We start from the raw sequence: 25,753 nt of genomic DNA, 5'->3' as shown, positions 1-25,753 counted from the left end.
ATGTGATCTTCTGAAGAGCTGGCCACATGTGGAGACACGTAGAGCTACTTACTCTGAAGAGCTGACCACATGTGGAGACACGTAGAGCTACTTACTCTGAAGAGCTGACCACATGTGGAGACACGTAGAGCTACTTACTGCATCACACGCTCCACTGGATTCCGGGGGTCACTTTTGTCTTTGTAGGTCACTTTGCTGCTGATGGGAAGTACATAGGTTGGTGCTTGGCTGTTGTCGTGCACAATGGAAGGCAGGACCAGATTGCTTGGATCTGATCAGAGGATCAATATAGATCTATTGATTAACATCATGAAAATAGATCTATAGATTAATATAACTTGAACTACGAAAAAAAAAATCAATGTATCCAAAGGGTTAGCTTAAAAGATTGAAATTTCTAGATTTTTATAAGCTTGTAACCCTATCAGACCCAAAAGACAGCGGAATGGAGAAAGACGGTCAACAGTTCTTGTGTGGTGCCCCAACGGTTCAACAAACTAATGGATAAGTGAAGGGGACTGATTAAGAATGTTGTTAGTTATAACTCAACAAATTGTCATAGAAACCATATGGTAATAAATAAATATTTTTACCTGTCCCATTACCTATCCCTTAGTCTTTTTGGCCGTTAGGGCACCATGCAAGATTTGTCGGCCGTCTTTCTGCATTCCTCCCTGTCTTTTGCCTTAGTTAGAACCTCTTTCAATGGCAGGCACGTCCATTCTTTTATGTTGTCTTCCCATCGCTTTCTCTGTCTGCCTTTTCTTTTTTTCTGGTACTGTTCCCTGAAGGAAGGTCTTTGCGAGCCCGAAGACCTTATAATATGGCTTGCGTTTTTTTTTTACGATAATTAGCAGGTCATCATGGGGTCCAATCGCTGCAGCAACCCTGTCTCCAATCTCTTGGTTTGATACCTAGGATCCTTTTGTAGCATCTCAATTCCATTGCTGGGATCCTCCTCTCTAGCTCTGCTGTCAGCGTCAAAGACTCGCAAGCATATAAAAATGTGGCCACGACCAGGGAGCACATCAGTCTGATTTTGGTGCCGAGGTCTATGACTTAGTCCTTCCATATTATTTTAAACCAATAAATGTTATCTATCACTAACTCAAACATGAAGTTTGAAATTTACTAACTGACCCCGCTTAGTGTCTTCACTTGCATTTGTCCCCACTGTAAAATTAGCATCTCCAATAGACAGGAAAGAACCAGAATCTTGGACTGAATTATTCCCTTCTTATTTTTTTTACTATCTTAGCTATTTTTAGTTCTGTTGGACGTTTACTGCTGTTTCTCGAAATGTAAACACCTTGCTATTTGTCACAGCTTTCCTATTCTATTTATAATTATATAACTCTATCTACTTATAACTCGTTAGAATCTACCTTAGGTCTCGATACGTCTAGGTGTCCCTGGTTCAGTTCTAGTTAACGAAATAAAACAATGAAACCACTAGATCAAACACATAAACTTTAATCAGCTTTACTGCATATCTCACACGCTGGTCTCTGTCTGATCAACAAAACACACTTCCGGTCATTCGCGCAGATTGTAAAAATAGATTATACATACATACACACATCCATCCGTGACATTATTGTTTCTACAATAAAAATAACATTGACACTTATTAATACGTGAGATGAGGTATCACCAGTGTTTACTGTCACTATTGAGTCATCCATCCATCAAGCCCAATGTCGAGCCCTGGCTTGCTTCAACACATCTTTCCATTAAGATCTCCACAATTCCATCGCATTTCGTAGTTTGCCTTTGGGTCGCTTGTAGTTTTGCAGGTATACTTTTTATCAGGCTTGTATTTATTTAGTTGTTTTTAAATAGTGTTTTGCTTTGAAGTATTTGGTGGGTGCTAAAGAATATCATGCTATTCGTTTCATTATATCTGTCAACTTAAGAGTTTATCTTACTACTCAGTAATCTCATTTTCAGTAATCTCATTTTCAGTGATCTCATTTTCCATGTAAAATGTTTCTGAATCATTAGTTACGTTGATTAAAGGGAACTAAATCAATAATACAGGACTGGTGACAAAATCGTAAAGCAAAATCTTATTTGAAGAACAGTAAGAACGCATTTTTCTTGTACTCGGTCAAACGCCATTGGTGCAGTAACTATGTAAGGTACTATGTTTTGTAACAACAATAAGGCCTACAGGGCGGACCAGTCCGTTAGCGTGATGTGGTACGGTATATATAGTACGGTTCGAGGGCCCGCGCACTGCTAAGGCCGCCTCTGAGTTGATAATGAAGTCCAATTTGTGGTTGAAATGTTGAAAGAGGGGAAAAAAAACCACACGAGTGTATTTACCTGCAATCTGCCATTCAGTAAAAGTGGTTGTATCATTAAATGGAGAGTATTCACAAGTGTACCATAAATCTGTCGGGATTCCTGGTGACAGAGTCAAAAAGATAAAAGTGCATTTCTAATACAGCATGATAGGATGAATCCAAATAAGTACTCTTTCTTTTAGAGTGCCATTAGAGCATGGAACGAGGTTGCCTAAATCAGACATAAAAAACAAATGACTTGGTAGAGTTTTAGTCTCTAAATTAACACGTGCGACGGACACGCGCATAAGACACAATAATCTTCTGTTGTGAAGAAATATGTTGTTTTTTTCTCTTATCTTATATTAGACAGCTTACCATACATAAGATAAGATTATTCACTTTCATTGTCTCCTCCCTCTTATAGTGTATCACTTAGCGTAGCGCCCCCTTCTTTTTACATTAGGAATCATGGGTAGATAATTGAAATAATGCTCTAAGATTTTCTTTTAGCCGAAGCTGGAGTCACTTTCGGTTCCTTGTGCTTTAAAAGTAGTTTTAAAAACACCTCACATGTAAGATACTGAAAGTCTTAATATCACTGCCTGGTATGGCAATCTGAACATTCAAAATAAACTTCGTAGAATCCTAAATACTGCTTGTAAAGCCACGACAAAATAACAAAACAAACCCGTTTGGGCAGCTATTTGAGAAAAACATTCATAACAAAGAATTAAAAAGGAATCACACTTGGGGTCAGGATTTTGTGATTTTGCATTAACAAAAGAGATACAAGACACATATAGCAAAGACTAATGACACAAAAACTCTTTTGTTCCCTGGCAATCACATCATTAAATAGAAATTATCTGATATAAACCTGTCACATGTAAATTATGAGTGAGTCTGGTGTGACTGTAAGTTTCGGTTTTGTATAGTTATCATGTTTTTGTTTAGTATCATGCACCAATAGTAAGACAAATTTCCTAATGGATAAAAAGATTAGTATTATTATTAAAGTTTTCATATTTTTAACCAGAAAAAAAAACCCAGAATATAGAAATAAAAAAAATGTGCCAAAAAAAAAAAAACCAAAACGAAAAAAAAAAAAAAAAAAAAAATTAATACAAACATAGATCTCTTTACATTACCATTGCCTACATTACAATATTGTTACCGTAGCTAAATCATCATCATCATCATCATCATCATCATCATCATCAAACTCCATTAGAGTGAGGGCTTGAGAGGCTCAAATCCTCTCTTGCAAAAGCCCTGGACAGAAACCCTGCTGTCGCCATACAGGTCGAGAATTTTGGGTTTCCCAGACCTGTCGAGACGGAGATCAGCAAGTCTGGGGCAGTCAAACAGAATATGAGGCACGGTTTCCTCTTCTTCCCCGCAGCGGGGGCACCGTGAATCAAAATTTGGCCATAGCCGCGAGAAATATGAGCCAACAGGACAGTGGCCTGTCCTGCACTGTGCTATAATAGCTTGCTCAGGCCTGGACAGCCTCCACCACGGGGAAGTGCGGTCAGGGCGCCTCATGCGCTCCCAGACTCCACGGGCTTTTTGGGACTTGTCCCAGCACTCAAACCACTTTTCCATTTCTGTTTTTTGTATTATAGCCAGGGCTTGATGAAAGCCTACAGCCTGATCAGTGGGTGGAATTTGCCCTCCCTGGTTGGCCAAAGAGTCTGCGATTGTGTTGCCAGTCACACCTATGTGACTCGGTACCCACTGCATTATTACAGGGGTGCCATAGCGTTGTTTGATGTTATGTGAAGCCATGATGACAGTGTTGATATTGGGGGGCCATGGTCCGGGGCTTTGCAAAGCCTGTAGTACAGATTTTGAGTCAGTGACCACAACAATCTGTGTTGCCCTCAAATGTCCCTCGCCGAGTTGAGAGTCAATGACTTTTAAGGCTTCACAGACTGCCATGGTCTCCGCATCAAAACTGCAAACACTACCACATGGTCCAAAGATTTTGACTGTGTAAGAGCCAAGAAAGTCGATGTAGGCTCCATGGCCTGCTCTTCCAGAATCCATTGATGCCGACCCATCAGTGTATGCAAAAATAGCACTGGGCTTGAAGGTATTAATGGTCTCCAGAGCTAGGATTTGAATTTCGTTAGATGAACGGCTTTGCTTAGTGGCATTAGGGTCTACTAATTTCAAGCGTATGTCTGGGGTTGTTGGGCGACACCAAGGGGGAAGGGGGTGAAAGCGTTGAATGTTTTGTCGGTTGGTGGAGAGGCCAGCTTCATCAGATAGTCTAGTGGTATGATGCATAAAAGACTGCATCTGGATACGTCTTCTGCTTCTCCAACCATCCACTAGTTTTCTAGCTGGGAGGTATTCATCCAGCTAAATCAGATGTAACCATTATATTTCAAGCATGTTTTATGGAGTGTGTGTGTGTGTGTGTTTCTGTGGTAACGTTGGAAAGATGTTAGAGATTGGTTGTGAATGATGCAAGATAGGTGACATTGTTGTTATTGGTCTTGGTAATGACAGACGACTTCAAAACGTGAGAAAGATAGGAAGTGTTTTAATAGTGAGTTGGATTTTGTTAAAAAATATTATTACTCAAGTCTAGTACATTTATTTGATCTCATATCAACTTATTTTGTCTATATTTTTATAAATGTTATATTTATTATCGTTCACAAAGAAGTTATTCAAGTTATTAGAAGTTTTATTAGTTAAGGTATATTAAGCCTACAGCGGTTTAGTTGTCTACCAGCAGTTTGGTGCTACAAGTCAACGCAAGGGTTAGGGTTCATTTTAAAACAACGCTAATAGAGCTCTATTAGGACGTAGGACGTAATCATCTTCTTTTTTGAAGTAACGTCTGTATTATATAAGATAAGATAAGATATTAAAAGATCAGAATTGCCAACTATATTATAAAAAGCCGTTTGTCCTGGATAGCAGCAGAGCTCAGAAATAGGAATCTGATTTCACCGTGCTTAAAAGTACAGATAAATGTTAATAAACTTAAAAAAAACACATAGTTCATCAACATCAATGTATACCAGCCACATGAGGAGGCATAAAACCCCAGTGCAAACCCCTCATCCCCCTGGATGACAAAGTGGTCATCATCGAACCACGATGGACGAACTATATATAAATAGATGGCTAGTTAAAGATTTCAGCAATAAACGAAACTCTCGAATGACTATTAAGTGTGTGTGTGTGTGTGGGGGGGGGGAACGTAATTAACATATATTTCCATTATGCTGTACAGATATTTATATTAAAAAAAAAACAAGAAATAAAGAAGACGAAGATAAACCCAGAACTTGGAAGCTCAGATTTACATAGAAGGCAATGTACTTCTTCTATTATCTTAGCTCTTAAAGAAAAGACAACTAGCACTAACAAAACGCAGACATAATTAATCAATTGACTAATTGGATATTTTTTTTTTAAATTGCTTCCTGTTTTGTTTTATTTATAATAAATAATGTTTTTAAAGTATCATCTTGATTGGAGATTGCGTCAGAAAAAAAAATATATAAGGGGGACTAGCCTATCCCCCCCCCCAAATAAGCAATATCTGTGAATACTGACAAAATAATTAATTGTCAGTAATTAATTGACTAGTTGCTTATTTTTTTTTTTTACCATGAATCCTTGCCTTGTCTATGCCAATGAATAATTGTTCAAAATTTCAGCTTGAACCGAGAATGGGTGTGGGAGAAATAACGTGTACACACTTTTTACCAGACAGAGAGACAGAAAGAGTGAGTTGATATAAGATGTGTAAAAACAAGAAAAACTTACCTCTAGAAGAGTTGGATCCTTGGTATGAAACGTTTTTCTGGCTGATAATGTCCCAACCAAAAACAGCTGAAATGATACACAAATAATAATAGATCTAGTTACAGTCAGTAACATACATGTGTCAAAAAGTTCTAGCCAGGAGCTTGCAGAAGAAATTTCCAAAAGCTCTCATCACTAGAGAATGAAATGGCTCTCCTGAATAAGCCAGGAGAACCAACGACTTGGCAGAGTTAAAGTCATTAACATGCATGACTAGATTGACACATGAAATGCGTAGGACGTAATTATTTTCTTTTTTTGAAGTAATAGCCTATATCAGATAAAATCAGATCATTTTAGAAGCAATAAAATAGCCCATAAATTTCCGGAACACTAGATAAAGAGATTCGAGAGAGAAGCGATATCTTCCTTTACCTTCTTTCGTGTTCGAGTTAACTTCCAGAAGATACATTTTGATATATAGCACCTCCCTCCTGGTCGAAGATGAACACATTCCTCATTTCCTATGAATTCGAAGATGGCAGTAGCGTAGCTAGGGTGGGGGTGGGGAGGAAGGGAATTTGAAAATCCCCACGGGCCCCCACTTGAGGGGAGCCCCAAACGGAGTGTTTTTTATATTGAAAATTAAATATTACGCAAAATGCAGGGGTCCCCATAGATGTCATGCCCCCCCTGTCCCCAAACGTTGGAAAATTCCTACGTATGCCCATGGAAGATGGCTATCAAATCGAAGCCTCACTTTAAAAAGCCGGTCACGTGGTATGTGTTAGTTGGGTCTTCTGCTTCTCTTCTCAGTCGTTTCTTAGCTTTGCGTTTTTTATGCTGCCCGCTTTCCTTGCTTCGTATATTGAGACTCCGACACTCACGGCTTCACGTCATGAGGAGCGATCGAGAGCTAGTTTCCCAAGGGAGAATGTGAATCTAACAATCCTTGAGGTAGCTCTTAAGGGTGTATTTGTAACGCTTATGTTGAGCCGATAAGAGCACAGCTCCCCATAAAGAGGTCCTTTGGGGAGGCGATTTTCTGGCATATGGACGACATATTCCGCCCATAGAAATGTGTTGCATCAATAAATGAAATTCTTTAATATTGGATATTATTTACATTATAGATTGTAATACTTTTTCCTACTACGCATCATCTCCAAGAGTTCCCCCTTTCAGACCTTGTGATCTATGGGGCAGATGGTGTTTCTGTAGCTAACCGTTAACGAGGGTGTCATGTGGCCAGCACAACGACCAACCACCTTTACTTTTTCCCCCCAAATAATGTCAGGTATCCATTAGAACTGGGTGGACTCAGAAGGGTCCCGAAATTAAATATTCCGGTCTTCACCAGGATTCGAACCCTGGACCTCAGGTTCGGAAGCCCAACGCTTTACCACTCAGCCACCGCGCCTCCTAAACCAAACTAAGGACACTAAAATGAACTTCAAAATGGCCAACTAAATAAAAGTTACAAACAGAAAAACTGTACAATTTTTATTCTGCAGTGTTAATATGTGTTAATATGTGCAGCGTTAATATGTGCAGTGTTAACATGTGCAGTGTTAATATGTGCAGTGTTAATATGTACAGTGTTAATATGTGCAGTGTTAATATGTGCAGTGTTAATATGTACAGTGTTAATATGTACAGTGTTAATATGTGCAGTGTAATATGTACAGTGTTAATATGTACAGTGTTAATATGTGCAGTGTTAATATGTACAGTGTTAATATGTACAGCGTTAATATGTGTTAATATGTACAGTGTTAATATGTACAGCGTTAATATGTGTTAATATGTACAGTGTTAATATGTACAGCGTTAATATGTACAGTGTTAATATGTACAGCGATAATATGTACAGTGTTAATATGTACAGCGATAATATGTGCAGTGTTAATATGTACAGCGTTAATATGTGTTAATATGTACAGTGTTAATATGTACAGCGTTAATATGTGTTAATATGTACAGTGTTAATATGTACAGCGTTAATATGTGTTAATATGTACAGTGTTAATATGTACAGCGTTAATATGTGTTAATATGTATAGTGTTAATATGTGTTAATATGTACAGCGTTAATATGTGTTAATATGTACAGCCTTAATATGTGTTAATATGTGCAGTGTTAATATGTGTTAATATGTGCAGCGATAATATGTGCAGTGTTAATATGTACAGCGTTAATATGTGTTAATATGTACAGTGTTAATATGTACAGCGTTAATATGTGTTAATATGTACAGTGTTAATATGTACAGCGTTAATATGTGTTAATATGTACAGTGTTAATATGTACAGCGTTAATATGTGTTAATATGTACAGTGTTAATATGTGTTAATATGTACAGCGTTAATATGTGTTAATATGTACAGCGTTAATATGTGTTAATATGTACAGCGTTAATATGTGTTCATATGTACAGTGTTAATATGTGTTAATATGTACAGCGTTAATATGTGTTAATATGTACAGTGTTAATATGTGTTAATATGTACAGCGTTAATATGTGTTAATATGTACAGTGTTAATATGTACAGCGTTAATATGTGTTAATATGTACAGTGTTAATATGTACAGCGTTAATATGTGTTAATATGTACAGTGTTAATATGTACAGCGTTAATATGTGTTAATATGTGCAGTGTTAATATGTACAGCGTTAATATGTGTTAATATGTGCAGTGTTAATATGTGTTAATATGTGCAGTGTTAATATGTGTTAATATGTGCAGTGTTAATATGTGTTAATATGTGCAGTGTTAATATGTGCAGTGTTAATATGTGTTAATATGTGCAGTGTTAATATGTGTTAATATGTGCAGCGTTAATATGTGCAGTGTTAATATGTGTTAATATGTGCAGTGTTAATATGTGTTAATATGTGCAGTGTTAATATGTGCAGCGTTAATATGTGTTAATATGTGCAGTGTTAATATGTGCAGCGTTAATATGTGCAGTGTTAATATGTGCAGTGTTAATATGTGAAGTGTTAATATGTGCAGTGTTAATATGTGCAGCGTTAATATGTGCAGTGTTAATATGTGCAGTGTTAATATGTGCAGCGTTAATATGTGCAGCGTTAATATGTGTTAATATGTGCAGTGTTAATATGTGCAGTGTTAATATGTGCAGCGTTAATATGTGTTAATATGTGCAGTGTTAATATGTGCAGTGTTAATATGTGCAGTGTTAATATGTGTTAATATGTGCAGTGTTAATATGTGCAGTGTTAATATGTGTTAATATGTGCAGTGTTAATATGTGCAGTGTTAATATGTGCAGCGTTAATATGTGTTAATATGTGCAGTGTTAATATGTGTTAATATGTGCAGTGTTAATATGTGCAGTGTTAATATGTGCAGCGTTAATATGTGTTAATATGTGCAGTGTTAATATGTACAGCGATGATTGCAGTTGAACTTAAAAAAAAATAGCATACCATCACTTCCTTTAGTTTTGTACACCGTGTACACTAGTGGTTCCCATTGGAACCCCATTGGAAGACCCCATTGGAAGTCTTCGTAGACCACTGGGGGTCTATATAGACCACTTTGGGAATCACTGGTGTACATCAATAAAGTTTGCTATTTACATGCTTTCCGCCATGAATGAGAAACTCTCTTCACGATAAAGTAACAATGTCAAGGACGCTAAATTAGATTTAAAAAAAAAATGAATTGAGCTATACTATTAACAATACTAGGCAAAACAGCAGGGTTACTGTCCAGGAATTTTGCAAGAGAGGATTTGAGCGTCTCAAGCCCTCACTCAAATGGAGTTTTATAATGATGATGATACTATCAACAATGTCTCAGTGAGTGGTAGTTGGTTTTCGTACCAAATCTCCTTTTTTTTACAACTAGTTAATTGCCTATTTGTTTTTCAATAATTATTTTGCGCTCCAAATGAAAGCGCTTAGAAACATTTCTCTATACAGTGTTAAAAAGTGCACTCAAGTTAACAAATACCTTTAAAAAAAAAAAAGGTTTATCAACACTCCCTTTAGTTTGTAAACCAGATTCACCAAAAAGTGAGCTATTTATAGTTTGTTGTCATGCATAAATATCTCCAATACACCCGATGCACTTAGAGAATGCCAAATTCGTTGACGCAGTAATACGTGATTTGATCTCTACATTAGTATAAATAGACTAAATTTTAGTGTTGAGTCATAATTTCAATTCATAAATCTTATCGAGTGAATACATACCGTCATATTAAATAATAAAAAAACAATTCTATCTAGTACAATATTTTCTCGTTGTTGACTTTTTTATTTTTGTTATTTAAAATCTAATAATAATAATAATAATCTTCAAGGCCCTTAACATTCCTAGGAACATTCTCGTTGCCTTTCAGACCTGCCACATCACCAAAAAAAATTCCTCAGTGAAAACTGTTAAAGGGACTACAATAAATTTTGTTTCTCTTTAAGCGAAACTCGACGCTGGCAGCGCCAGAGAATGAATACTCGTTCGTTTCTAACATAATAATAATAATAAGGCTTGACTTCGTGTCCGAAGAAAAATGAGCAATGCAGTATTTCCTACGGTATCACAGCCCCAGCATTGACCTACATATTTTGCCACATCAGGGCAAGCATAACCATTGTCCAACGGTGGGCGATTAAAATTTTTTTTTCGCCGTCTACGTCTGTCCTCAGCAGAGGATTTTGTTATGGTCTCAAATGTGTATCCCGCGGCCATTGTAAATGACCTCCAGCGGTATCGTTCTGAAGCCGCATGTAAACAGGTGCTCTCTTCTATGTCAGCTAAGGCAAGTTGGCGCCTAAGCTGGTCTTTAAAGCTTTTTCGTGGGGCAACTCTGTTACGTCGACCAATTTTAGCTCACACAAAAAGATGCTTTTGGCATATGTTCGTTCCCCATACGGGATACGTGCCCTGCTCAGCGTAACTGTCGAACCATAAGAAGTCCCTCAATACTGTCCATACCGGCGTTCGCAAGGATATCGCTGTTTGTAGTGCGGTCTTGCCACCGTATGTCCTTGATGGAGAGCAAGCATCTTTGGTGAAAGAGCTCAAGAAGTCTTCGTTGTTTTCTGTATAATACCCATGTCTTAGATCCATATAGAAGGGTTGAGAAACCACTGCTTGGTAGACATTGATTTTTGAAGGCAGGCGGAGCAATTTATATCGCCTAACTCTCGCCTGGAGGCATCCAATAGCCCAAATGGCCCTTGCCAGACGATTATCAACGTCCCTTGAAAGAGATGCGTCATTTGATACTATGCTTCCTACACATGTGAAGTGGTCTATCATTTACAGTGATCTTTGGGGCTGAGTACATTTTATTGGGTGACTTCTGGAACCTGACTTCTGATTTTCTGAGGTTTATAGATAAACCGAAAGGTATGCAAATTCGTTGACCGCATTCTGGAGGTCATATTCATTGTGGGCTAGCAGGGCGGAATCATCGTCATAGAGAAGCTCTGTTATGACATTTATTTTTTTATTTTTTTTGTATGGGACAGCAGGCGTAGAAGTTTGAATACATTGCAGTCTAAGCGAAACCGGATGTAGATGCCTTTTTGATTCAGCATTACGCCAAAGAAGATAGCGAATAGACTAGGAGCAAGCACACAGACCTGCTTCACGCTATTTTCTATTTAATCAAACGCCGTAGTGACAATTTTTAGAGATTTTAATAGATCTCTTACTACTTCTTCTTCTTTTTCTTCTTGAAACTGTCAGATAGAGTTTAGCCTTCAGCTCTTGGAACTCTAAGCCAGCAAAAGTGAACAAGAGCTCCCTCTCACTGGCCTGAAAATGAACAGTGTACACCAGTGGTCTTCAACCTTTTTTGGCCTACCGCCCCCTTTTCGAATTTTTTTTTACAAAAATTCGCCAGCGCCCCCCTCAAAGAAAAACAGTTATAAAGAAGCATGAGAAGGCAAATTTGAACAAAATATCATCTATCTATTAATTTTTATGCTGTCAATAACACTTATCCCGCTTGGGAGACGACCACATGCCAAAGGCGATTGTTGTGAACTCCTTGGCCTATGTCTGACGAGCTTTGAGGAGGACTGAGTTACAGAGGTGCCCCCCTTCTCCGTGAGCGCTATAAAGATTTATTCAGGCGCTATTTCGCTCTCACTGACATAGAGGAAAGTAACTGGCAGCATCCTCTGGCAGCAGATAGCCTCTGAGAGAAGCAGTTCGAGAGCTCTTACAAAAACTGCGGGACAAACATTTGATACTCAAAGAAAAGCCAGCATACAACGGCTTTGTCTGCATAAAATTCGGGAAAATATGTAGGTCGCAGTTGGGTTTGCTTAGTTATGTGAAACACTGGACTCAGCCGTAATCTTCGGAATTAAAGGCTAAAACAGGCAATATTATCATTATGCAAAAATTATGTCAAATAATTTGCAGTGATTACACACAAAAATTAATTGTAAAGACTTTCTTTCAAATCCTAAGAATAGTCTCCGTTAACATTTTGGAATATTAGGGCCTACTGTTTTTAGGTTTCATTGTAAATTTAGTTTTACTTTTTAATATTAATATTATTATTGCTGAATTCACTACAAAATGAAATTAAGCTATTGGTAACCTTGTGCCTCCTGCACTCTGACAATATTAGAAATTTCAAGCTTTAAGTTAGCCAAAGCAAGGCGAAGGTCTCCTCTAGTGGGTACATCCAGTAACTTTGTTACGCACTAAATCTAGGTTACCCATGTATGTTGAAAAGCTAAAACATGATTCCAATTTCGACCAGTTTTGGAATTTTACTGAAACATTTAAATGCAGCCACATCTCTGTTGTGCCTCCAGGGGCATAGCTAGGAATTTCCATCGTTTGGAGTCCAGGGGGCTTGACATCTTTGGGGGCCGCTGCATTTTGCGTAATATTTAATTAAATTAATTTAAAAAGCACTAATTTGGGCCCCCCTTAAAAGGGGGCCCGGGGGATTTTAATTCTCCCCTCCCCCTCCCACCCTAGCTACGCCACTGTGTGCCTCCTATGTTTACATTCTTTTTACTGAAGACATAGTTTTGTAAATCTATTTTTTCATGCAACTCAATTTGAACGTCTGTAACAGATGTTTAATAATTGTCATTTATTATTATCTGAAAATGCCATCAAAGTAGAACTTATTTTTTTTCTAGTGGCAATCCACTAAATCTCAAGGAAATGTTACATGACATCCCAGTGAGTTTTCGTAAAAACATTTTATCAATGTTTTTTGTTTTTAAAAAGTTCAATTATTCTATTAAATGTTACATTTAATGTTTTTTGCAATTAATATTTTAATATCAATATATTAACGTATCTAGATATAATCTAAAAGGCGTATTACCTAGTTTGTTGATCAAATCTTAAACGTTTATACGCGCGAGATCCAAAGACAATAAATACTCTCCGATCACAGAAGAAGAAGTAAGAATTTAAAAATAGAAAATGGGATGCCCGAACTCATTTTCTAACGCTGTTTCTGTTCTTAAATTAGAAGCAAGTTAACTATAATTTGTCTATATTTTGTTTCCCAGCTTTAATGTTGAAGAATTTTTAAATTTGTTCTGTTTCAGAGCACCTTTAGTTTCTTCTTTCCGCCTTTATGCCTAGCGCCCCTTTACCGCCCCATTTTGTGCCCAGCGCCCCCTACCGCCCCTTTGGCTCTCAGCGTCCCCCAAAATCTCGAAAACGCCCCCTAGGGGGCGATATCGCCCCCGTTGAAGACCACTGGTGTACACTGTTCTGTCTGACGGGTGGGTCAGATTCGCGGCAAGAGGCCGCGTACACTAAGACCCCCTCCATTTTCCTTTTCTATACCAGGCTAACCGTGCAGGACACGCCATTTATGTAACGGCCCCTTGAGGAACAGGATACACACACAAACACACGCGCGCGCACACACACACACACCCCACACACATGTGTATATACTAGCCTGACATTACCCGCGGCCTGCGGGTCTAAGTTTGTGTTTACTAATCTAGTGGATTGGATTTAGATGTATGTTAAACGTAGCTAATGATTCTTTCAAGTTTTTTTCTCTTTCGTTACGAAAATAAAATTAGTTTTGAATTAGTTTTGCGAAAATGGGTTTACCCGAAGCCGATACATAGTCTACATATCTATTAAAAAGGAAAAAGAGCGATAGCTTTGTTAAATGAATGGGATTATAAAGTAAATAATTAAACGAAATAATTTTTAGTACGCGATTCATGAATGAATATAGATCTAGGCCAATCTCAACTCGGCTTCGCAGCTTTCGTAAACGAATGAGTCGAATGTATTAGAAAACCAAATTTGAATCTTAATTTGATCAAAATATACAATGAATGGACTATAATTAGTATGTTCATGTGTTAAAGTATAAAACTATCTGTGCGATGAGAAGTTTTATCATCTTAGAGTTGATTAGAGTTTTAGATCTAGGGATGGAAAGATGTGTAACATTACGGTATGAAAGAATGTTCGTCAAGAAATCTGTAGTCACAGATATAAGGAACTAATTTATGTAAAAATTGGTTTTGAAACACAAATTCGAAGGTTAATTTTATTATATAATGAAATTAATGGACCTTCTTTTATATTTTCATGTGTCAAAGTAAAAAACTATCTGCGCAAAGTGTATTTCTTAAAATTATATCTAGATCTAAATCCTTTCGATCTTTTTTCATGTCAACATTGTAAACAAAGCCTAGATCCATAAATACTATAGGGTCTTAAGTTTGTTTTAGGGCTACAATACATACATTACTGTCTAAATTAGTACCCAAGGAACATTCCTGCCATGTTTTATCAAGATTGGTCAGGCGGTTTTTATTTCTATTCGTCACATACATACATACATACATACATACATACATACATACATACATACATACATACATATATACATACATATACATACATACATATATACATACATACATACATACATAAACACAGACATACATACATACATAGGCTACATACATATATACATACATATACATACATACATACATACATACATACATACATACATACATACACACACACATACATACATACATACATACATACATACGCCTCACATTCTACTTTACAGTATAAGATATATATATATATATATACATAAATAAATAAATAAATAAATAAATATATATATATATATATATATATATATATATATATATATATATATATATATATATATATATATATATATATATATATATATATACACACACACACACACAGATTACACACACACAATAAATATAATGGTTTTAAGTAGAATTTTGTAGAATTAAAAATTAGAGGCATCTGAGCCCATTTCAACCATTTCTCCGCAATTAGTCATGGGCCCGGACGCAATGAGCCCCTTCCCGCCATGGTTAATCACTGCTTCTTTATGTCCCACTTCATTTGCCGGAAATAACAACTCTCGGTAGGCTGGCAGAAGTTCTCAACGCAGTTCTGTAATTCTGATAGGTCTGCGCATGCGTCTTATAAACATTTTGAACGATTTTTTTTATTAGCGAAAAATCTTTTAAGATCTAATTACCTGCTGGTGTGTTCATGTCAAAATGTTCTTTGTTCGGGTCAGGGTAGATTTTGTACAGGGAATAGATAGGACTAATCTCAAGAATAGAGTCCACACAGGCTTCTGTTGAGCAGAAAGATGGGCAACAAAATAAAATACATTTACAATTTATTTAGAATTATAGCCTGATACTCATTACAGGCCTTCAGGACATAAAACTCAAAAGTAAAGTAGCAATTATATATAAAACACTGAACCATAATCTTCAAATACAAAAACAAAATCTAATAAAATACTCAGAAAGACACAAAGATAAAGGCCCATTCCTCATCCCATATGCTAGGACAAATTTGTACAAATACTCCTTCTTCCCTAGTGCTATTAGAGCATGGAATGGGTTGCCTTAGCTAGCCAGGAAAACCAGTGACTTGGCAGAATTTAAGTCATTGGTTAATATGCATGACTGAATGCATGACGCGTAGGACGTAATCATCTTCTTTTTTGAAATAACGTCTGTATTATATAAGATAAGAAAATAAAAAACAAACTTTTTTTTTGTTCCAATAATGGGACAAATACATGCAAGTACTTTGTTTTCTTCGTAACATTCGTCCTAGGAAAGACATTGTCGGACTAAATGGCAAACCACGTTCATATTTTTGAAAGTCTACAAACTGTAACTAGATACACTTAGAAATGAAAATAACAGCAGTGTACATTAACTGCAAAGAAGAAATATGAAAAAAAAAATTTCTGCTCCAAGTTCATGATTGTTCCCTCCTTTTTTGACCATGGAACTATCCATGTCCTTGTAATTTCTTGTTAAAACGATTGTCAATTTGATACGTTGCTAATATGTCGATCTATATTTCTTACAGGAAGAAATGAGTTAAAAAAAAAGAAACAATCTTATTGATAAAATATTTATTGAAATAAGAACTGGCGTGGTGAGTTATGTCCAAATGATGAAAATGCTGTTATACATGTATACAAAAGTAAATCCTTTTAAAGCTGAGGTATTCTCAAAGGTAATGAGCTTTTATATCAGAAACTCTTGATACATGCATGAAGTTTTGTTTTGGTATTGGTGGCTATTTAAAAATAAACAGTGAATCCATATTAAGTTCCCCTTTCAGAACTTGTGGTCTATAGCGCAGATGATGTAAAGGTCATCTGTTTCTGTGGTTAACAAGGGTGTCATGTGGCCAGCACAACCACCAACCGCCTTTACTTTTCCCCAACTAATATCAGGTACCAATTAGAGCTGGGTGGACTCAGAGGCGCCTGAAGATCTGGAAATTAAAAATCCCAGTCTTTACCTGAATTCGAATCCGGGACCCCGGTTCGGTAACCAAGCGCTGTATCACCCAGCCACCGCGCCTCCGAATCTATATTTAAGTCACGCATTATTCTATTTACATCTCTAATGAAATAGTTCGATTAAAGAAATAGAATGTATCTTTTTGTTTCTATTCGTTTGACCATTTCTTACGTCCTTGAGCTGTGTCTGGGACGAAGGTCACCTCGTCTCTGTTAGCGTCAATCCAGATTTGCAAAGGCGTCGCCTTGTTGAGCACTCTAGAGTAGGCCTTCTCACCTTGCTTGAAATAAAGTTTATATCAAGTGTATCAATTAGTTTGGATCAGTCATGTCATTAAATTTGAAATAGATCTAGACTAACAACAATAAATCTGTGCGAATAGAAATGTTGATTACCAATTCTTTTTGTTTATCGCAATTTTTCTTAATACGCTATGGGTATTATCCTATCACTTGTCTGGACCAGGGTAGGGGGGGGGGTAAGAAGTGTGTATCTGGGTGATTCTTAAAAGCATTTATAAAAAATAATTAAAAAAAAGAGGACAACCGGAGTTCCAACTCAAGGTCTAAGCCTCCTTAAGCCAACACCTTAATCACTCAACCAGCGAATCGCTTATGAACATAGAAGGTTTTATCTATTTTTAAGCTTCTAACTTAAGTTGAGGCGGCCTGTAAAGAGGGCTAATTTAACGTATACCACCACACCAATCAAGTACAATTTCTTTCCCTTGTTCGAGATATCAACCAAAATAATTAATTACCAATAGTTAATTAACTTATTAGTTCATTTTTTTTAAAATTAATTATTATATTTTCAGGTAAAAGAAATAATTGTGCAAAATGTCAGCTTGATTCGAAATTGGGTGTGGGAGAAATAACGTGTGCAAATTTTTTATCAGACAGACAGACAGACAGACAGAGTGAGTTAATATAAGCCTATTAAAAACAATAAACAACTAAACATGCATAGGGCCTATTGGGCCATAGAAATAAAGTTTGCTCTTCAAAAGACAATCTCCAATGAATACGAGAGGATAAATTGCACATTGAATCAATATCAAATATATTGCACATGGAATCAATATCAAATATATAGCACATTAAATCAATATCAAATATATTGCACATTGAATCGATATTAAATTCAAATTCATTGTACACTTGTTGTTTTCTATAGATGTAGATCTATTTTTTTTCTTTCAATTTAGCATTTCAAATGGAGACTTGTCATTAATAAGCACACCAGCTGCTTTATTTGTCATTCTATTCTCTCCATTTCTGTATATTTTTAGTTTTATTACATAGTAGCAAAATTTAGGCCCTAAAATTAGTTTGAAACAGAAATTTCCATACTAATTCCGTTTGTAGATTCTTCTTTTGAGCTCATAACAAAAAAATAAATCATATACTGATGACTATAAAAAAGTGAAGTTCCCCTTTCAGACCTTCTGATCTATAGGGCAGATGATGTTAAGGTCAAAGGTCATCTGTTTCTTTGGCTGACGGTTAACGAGCAATACAACGACCAACAGCGTTTACTTTCTCCGACTAATTAGAGTTGGGGTGGACTCAAGGGCGCCCTAACAATCCCGAAATTCAAAACTAAATCCCAGTGTTCATCGAGATTCGAACCCAGGTCACCAGGTTTGGAAAGCCAAGCACTCAACCCACTCAGCCACCACTCCCCAATTGAAGACTGTAGCAATTTGGACTTATCCTCTGCCAGCTCTCCCTTTCCTGACGGAGGCTCACGCTAGGACGTAATTAATCCATTTGGACCTATCCCCTACCAGCCCTCCCTTTCCTGACGGAGGCTCACGCTAGGACGTAATTAATCCATTTGGACCTATCCCCTACCAGCCCTCCCTTTCCTGACGGAGGCTCTCGCTAGGACGTAATTAATCCATTTGGACCTATCCCCTACCAGCCCTCCCTTTCCTGACGGAGGCTCTCGCTAGGACGTAACTAATCCATTTGGACCTATCCCCTACCAGCCCTCCCTTTCCTGACGGAGGCTCTCGCTAGGACGTAATTAATCCCTGTTTGAAAGAATGTCTGCAATTAAAATTGATTTTGATGATTTGAAACTTTTTCTTTTTAAAGAAGGCGTTCCGCCACCCACCCCCTACTACACTACGACGGTGTGTACCGACACAGGTGATCGCATTGGCCATTTTTTTTAAATCATAAAATAAAATGTTCCCCTGAATCCTACAGTTATCTAGGCAAGTGAAGATTAAAAATATATATATATATATATATATATATATATATATATATAAAGATAATGCTGATCAAGGGGCGGGAATGTGTAGTATTAGATAAACGAGTGGAGAATTATCTTTTCATTTGTTGAGCCACAGAGTCAATTTCGATGATGTGTCACCATCTTGATTATATAGAAAACTACACACTGTGTATATGTATAAACAACTTAAAAATTATATAACTATCAAAGTTATCCAGAACGAGCAATATAAAACACGTTTCTACGTTCAGATCACCTTTTCTAAAACTTCAATTTATTCAATTTATAATCCAAACTTTTATCTCTTTCATCTTACCGGTATTCTCGGTTTTAGTAAATCTTCAGGAAATATGGCTTTTAATAAAAGAAAATGAAACTTTTCAGTAAATATTAACTTTATATGTATTAGACATTCAACACAAGGATTAGAAGTAATTGATCAGTCAACCAAGACCAGAGATCAATCTTTACAAGATGGATCAAGAATGTGTTCAATTAATCTCGAACAAGTTACAATCTACTATTTATGTATAAGTTAATCATGTTTTATACTTTAGTTTGTTTCATTTCAATTTATGTAAAATGTGGAATTTTTTTTTTAATAAAAAAGAACGAGCCGAAAGAGAGGCAAAGAAAGAAAGCCTACGAAAGTGGCAAAGAAAGCCTAGGAAAGTGGCAAAGAAAGCCTAGGAAAGTGGCAAAGAAAGAAAGCCTACGAAAGTGGCAAAGAAAGCCTAGGAAAGTGGCAAAGAAAGAAAGCCTAGGAAAGTGGCAAAGAAAGAAAGCCTACGAAAGTGGCAAAGAAAGCCTAGGAAAGTGGCAAAGAAAGAAAGCCTACGAAAGTGGCAAGGACAGAAAGCCTACGAAAGTGGCAAAGAAAGAAAGCCTACGAAAGTGGCAAAGAAAAGAGGCATTGATCCCAAGGATACCCATGATGAAAAAGCTTAATAAAAAGCTCAAATACTGAGGTTTCCTAAAATAACAAAACTTTTTTCAATTGAAAACAAGTGCTCCTGCTTACAACACTCACCCGGGTGTGTGTGTGTGTGTGTGTGTGTGTGTGTGTGTTTGATTATGTATTACGAATCACCAAGAAGACGTTCTTTATATTAATTTGTCAATATAATTAAATATGTTGGTATTAATATTAAATAATATGTTCACTTTTTAAAACTTTAAATAATGTTATGGAAAAAAATGGCCCCAAAAAGAGGCATAAAGTTCAGACAAGAGGCGAAAGAAATAATAAGAGGAAAGAGCCCAGGGTCCAAAGTTTCCTATGATGAAACGCTGAATGAATAGCACAAAATGCTGAGGCTTCCTCTTTACCAAAATGAACATTGAAAACTTTATAGATTCAACCGAAGAACTGAAAAACGAGTACGTGTAGTGCAAGACAAAAGGCTTGAGAAAACTGTTGGTGAGACAATAACTTCTTCAGCGATCCATAGTCAGAGGACGTTTGTAACTAACTGCGGATTTGTATGGATTTCTGGTAGTGTATAACGACAATAAACGTGTTATAAAGTGTCTATGACAATCTAATTAACGAGAATTAGTGAACAATTAGTGAATAACGCTTGCCTAGCTCGTTCTGAGCACCATAACATTTCCAGTGTTTGTCTTGTGTTTTATGGCATTATAGTAAGTGAAGTTCCTCTTTCAGACCTTGTGGCATTATGGCATTATAATAGTTTGTAAATACAGAGTTTCGTATATTACTATATTGATCCGATATAATTCCATAACCCAATCATTATCATCATGAAACTACATTTGTGTGATGGCTATAAAGGTTCAAATCCTCTCCATCAAAAGCCCTGGACAGAAACCCTGCTGTTTTGCGTAGTGCATATAGCCACAACACATGTCGAGAACGGAGATCAGCAAGTCTGGGGGCAGTCAATAAGAATATGAGACACGGTTTCCTCATTTTCTCCTCTAAGGGGGCTCCGTGAGTCATTAAGTAATTAATTCCTGTGTCTCTATATTGTGACATCATTGTATTAATAATATTGATCTTATTAGGAGGAGTACATAGCACATTATCTCAACAGTGCCAGTATGCCAGGCCCCAGTGGCTTCGCTGAAGGAGCTCAGACCGCATCAGTGCAATAGTAAAAAAAAACAACAACAAAAACATAAGAAAACAACTTTAAAAAAAATACAAAGTTAAGTGTAATTGTATCCATTAGTTTTGTTCAGTCATGTAATTAAATTTGCAAAAGATCTAGGCTGACAGCAATTAGAAATATTTTTACCAATTGTTTTTGTTTAGCGATATTTAATGCTTTTAGCTTTTTCAATGCGCTATAATCCTATCACATGTCTGGACCTGTTGGGGAAAAAGGAAGGGGAGATAAAGGAGTATCTCTATGAATGCTACCGTGATCACTTTTTAGATGCATAAAAACCTTGTCCACTCAGGGGCTTAATCCTCCTCAAGGAAACATTCCACTTATACCACCACATCTGTTAAGTATAATTTATTTCCCTTGTTCGATACCAAATAAAATAATTAATTTACAATAGTTAATAAGCTAAATTTTTTTTATTGACTCTTGTTTTGTCAGGTATTAGAAATAATTAAGCAAAATTTCAACTTAATCCGAGATTGGATATATGAGAAATGATGTGTATAAACTTTTTACCAGACAGACAGAGTTGATATAATCTTTGTAACAAGCAATAGAAAAAAAGAATATTTAAAAAAAAAAAAAGCTTACCTATGGGAATGAACCGCTAATTACTGCCATTTATTTGAAAATTACAGGTTTATGAAGAAATAGTAAGCAAATAGTAGGAATGATAAAATCTATGCAAATAAGAAGTGGGACAGAAAAATTTTTTTTTAGTAATTTATTTCAAGCAAAAAATTCACACTTAGTATGGTTGGGGTGAGTCAGTTGATAGAGTGCCGTGATAATCAAGTGAATGTCGTTGGCTCGATCCCTATACTAGCCATTTTTTTTTGGTTTATTTTTCAATGACAAATAAAGTAGAAGTGTTAGATCTCCTCTATTTTTTTTTCAAAAATATATAGGTCTTGTTTCTTGACCTACCTGAGAGTAGTAGGACTCCGTAGTTTCTACAATCTTTGTATCCAAAAATTTACTCTCAATAAGCACAAAGAAATTGTCAAAGAACAACACTGGTGGACTGGCTGTGGAAACAATAGAAAGTTTGGGTTCAGTTTTCAACTATTCTGAGACTTCGGGAACAATGGGTTAAGTTTCAACTATTCTGAGACTTTGGGAACAATCGATTAAGTTTCAACTATTCTGAGACTTCGGGAACAATGGGTTAAAAAAAAGTAAAGTTCCCCTATCAGACCTTGTGTTCTATAAGGCAGATGATGTAAAGGTCGTCTGTTTCTGTGGCCTACGGTTAACGAGGGCGTCATGTGGCCAGCACAACGACCAACCGCCTTTACTTTTCCCCAACTAATTTCAGGTACCCATTCCTTTGCTTTATGTCTGCCTCACCTCCATCTTCACCTATCCGTTAGTCTGTTGGACCCTTGGGGCACCATGCAAGAGCTGTCAATAGTTGTTTTTCTCCATTTCTCTAGCTCTGCAATTACCTCAAAGACACATTCAAAGCCCTAAGCATTCTTAAGAAGATCCTCGTTGCCTGTAAGAGAGCAGCACTGCTGCAGACCTGCCACATCATCAGAAAATTCTTCAGCACACACTGTTGAGGGGACTACGATAAAATTTGTTTATCTTCAACGAAGCTTAACTTTGCCAATGCCAGAGAATGAAAAATTAAACGTAGGACAAGAATTTCGCCAATGGAAATAAAAAACACTCCACGGAAAATTTCCGGCTTTATTAAATGGGGACAACATTGACAAGGCAGCTTCCTTAGCATGGCTCAAAACGGGTCATCTCTACCCTGAAACCAAAGGCTTTGTCACAGCAATATAGGACAGAGTAATTAGGAAAAAAAAGTACGAGAAACATATCATAAAACTCAGTATTGTTGACAGATGCCGAAAATGTGGAAATGTGGGTGAGTCAATTGAACACATAATGGCGGGATGTTCAGCCCTATCGGAATCTGCCTACCTAGGTCGCCATAACCAAGTTGCAAAACTAATACACCAGCACTTAGCTTTGACACACAATTTGATCGGTAAGGATACTGCTCCATTTTACAAATACTCACCACAAGAAGTTATCGAGCCTCAGATCATCTACTGTTCTGTGATTGGCCTATTTTGACTGACAAAACGGTAGATTTTAATCGCCCTTATTTGCTGCTCATCGATAAAAAAGACATCGCCTTACCACTATCTCATAATTTAAAAAAAACAACAAAAAACTAAGATGGAAAAACAACGAAAACATGGGAACTTTGGTTTGGAGATTAAGAGTTTATGGAAATGATCTAAAACAACAATATACCCCATTGTTATACCAACCGATACCTTCAAGGTCCTTGGCATTTGTAGGAACATTCTCGTTGCCTGTCAGAGGGCGGTACTTCTGCAGACCTGCCACATCATCAGAAAATTCCTCAGTGGAAACTGATAAAGGTACTACGATGAATTTTGTTTCCCTTTAACGAAACTCGACCCTGGCATCGCCAGAGAATGAATACTCGTTCTTTTCAAACATAATAATAATAATAATAATAATAATAATAACTTACGGTTCATTTCAGTTGGTGCCTTGTAATATGGACTCATCTTTGCATTACAGAAGTCAGAGTCAAAAGCAGCCAAACTTGTGGTGATGATGGTCGTAAAAATAATGAAATGGAACAGGGATTTCCCCATCGTTGCAGATCTGTTTAAAATTCGTTAGCAATATGAGATGTTAATTATGAGGAGGAAATCATCGCGAACTACAAACTACAATTTGGTAACTGTATTTTACATAGAGAACGTCAACGATGACAATTTGTAATTAGGACGTTTAGCTTCCTTTTGACCCTTTCATGAAAATATTACAATAATATAAAATCCATTTTGTTACAACATAAGAAAAAAAGCAAAAAAAAAAAATATTTAAAGGAGAAACATTTTTTTTAAAGTAATAAAGGTCATATTAAGCGTACTTGTAACAATTACTTTGGATCAGTCATGTCATTAAATTTTTAATAGATCTAGCCTAACAAATAAAAAAAAAAGAAAAAAGCATTTATAAAAAGGGGGTGGGGGTGGGAATGACCTTGATTCGAATTCATAGCTCAAGCCTTACCAGGCTTCTCAAGCCAACACCCTAACCACTCTGATAGTGGAGAACCTATGAGCATGGACAATTTTTTAGTTATCTATTGTTTCTATAGTATCGCCCTATTTTTTCAATTTGTGACTAAAACAACGTTGTATAAAGCGGGCTAATTCAGCTTATACCACTTCAGTCAAGTACAAATTATTTCTCTTGTTTGAGATACCAAACAAAATAATTAATTAACAGTAATTAATATATTGATTGGTTCATTTAAAAAATTGACTCTTGTGTTGTCAGGTAAAAGTAATAATTGTGCAAAATTTCAGCTTGATCCGAGATTGAGTGTGGGAGAAATGACGTGTACAGACCAGTCAGATCTTGTATGCTTTGTAAAAAAAAGTCAAATATAAAAAATGTCCAACATGCAATGTTTGAGACTCAGAAGTTCAACATTTTATACTGAGCATTAAATAGCTTAATAAGATGGGAAACAGTTCTAGAAAGTGCTTTTTTTCTGAAAAAAAAGTGCAGATACTCGGTGATGGATTACCTAACTTTTAGCTACTAATAAATTAATAAAAAAAAGTTAAAATAGAAGAAAAGTAATATTTTTTTTTCACATTGAAAAAGGTGCCGGTACGCCGTACCGGTGAGTATCGTTACAAAAAAAAAAAGCATTGGTGATAGCTATTACAAATCTTTTGCATAAGTGAGTCTAAAAAGCATTTAAAATATGAAACATGTTGGAGTTTGTAAAACAGACTAAAGGTTTCAAAGTAGCAATATTTATCATCGGTTTTAAATAATGGAAACAAAAGAACAGCAAAACGTAGAAAGACAAAAAGATGGGAAGATTTTCAAAGTAACATTTCAAAAATTAGATTTCCAAACTTACATTTCCAAATTTAAAAAATTGGAAATTTTCAAAATAAGATGTCGACTTTTAAACTAAAAATATTTCAAATGATTCTCCAAGAAAAGTTTAAAAAATAAGATTAAGTAAGTAAAAGTAAAGTTCCCCTTTCAGACCTTGTGGTCAATTGGGCAGATGATGCAAAGGTCATCTGATTCTGTGGCCTACAGTTAACGAGGGTGTCATGTGGCCAGCACAACGACCAACACCTTTTTTCCCCCCCCAATTAATGTCAGGTACCCATAAGATTACCAAAGTAAAATGTTTAAAATAAGGTTTTCAAAACACTAGTAAACAAACTGACCATCACTAGTAAACAAACTGACCATCACTAGTAAACAAACTGACCATCAGTGGAAAAAAAAACTGACCATCGAATTGACTGAACGACAGTCCACGACGAGTCTAGAGAAGCGTTGTTTTTTCCTGCATTCTGAGGGTTCATCAATTCCTTCTCTTTGAGTCTACAATACACTATTTCTCCCAGTAAGAAGAATGTAGGTCAGATAAAGT

General features: G+C 36.4%; 1 protein-coding gene across 3 annotated transcripts in view; it reads right to left on the bottom strand.

Annotated features, from left to right (window-relative positions):
• The window catches only part of LOC106077993 (uncharacterized), a 49,865-nt gene that overhangs the window by 20,715 nt on the left and 3,397 nt on the right, over nt 1–25,753 (bottom strand). For all 3 annotated transcript variants that reach the window (XM_056017345.1, XM_056017346.1, XM_056017347.1), the window contains exons 2-8: nt 23,804–23,940; nt 22,210–22,310; nt 17,072–17,180; nt 15,601–15,702; nt 6,084–6,149; nt 2,329–2,409; nt 139–271 (exon numbers count right to left, since the gene is read on the bottom strand). In XM_056017345.1, the coding sequence (XP_055873320.1) occupies nt 139–271; nt 2,329–2,409; nt 6,084–6,149; nt 15,601–15,702; nt 17,072–17,180; nt 22,210–22,310; nt 23,804–23,940 (729 nt within the window). The remainder of the gene's footprint in view (nt 1–138; nt 272–2,328; nt 2,410–6,083; nt 6,150–15,600; nt 15,703–17,071; nt 17,181–22,209; nt 22,311–23,803; nt 23,941–25,753) is intronic.

The sequence above is a fragment of the Biomphalaria glabrata genome, chromosome 18 (genome assembly GCF_947242115.1).
Source record: "Biomphalaria glabrata chromosome 18, xgBioGlab47.1, whole genome shotgun sequence".
Lineage (NCBI taxonomy): Eukaryota > Metazoa > Mollusca > Gastropoda > Planorbidae > Biomphalaria > Biomphalaria glabrata.
This window is presented reverse-complemented; position numbering and strand designations above follow the sequence as displayed.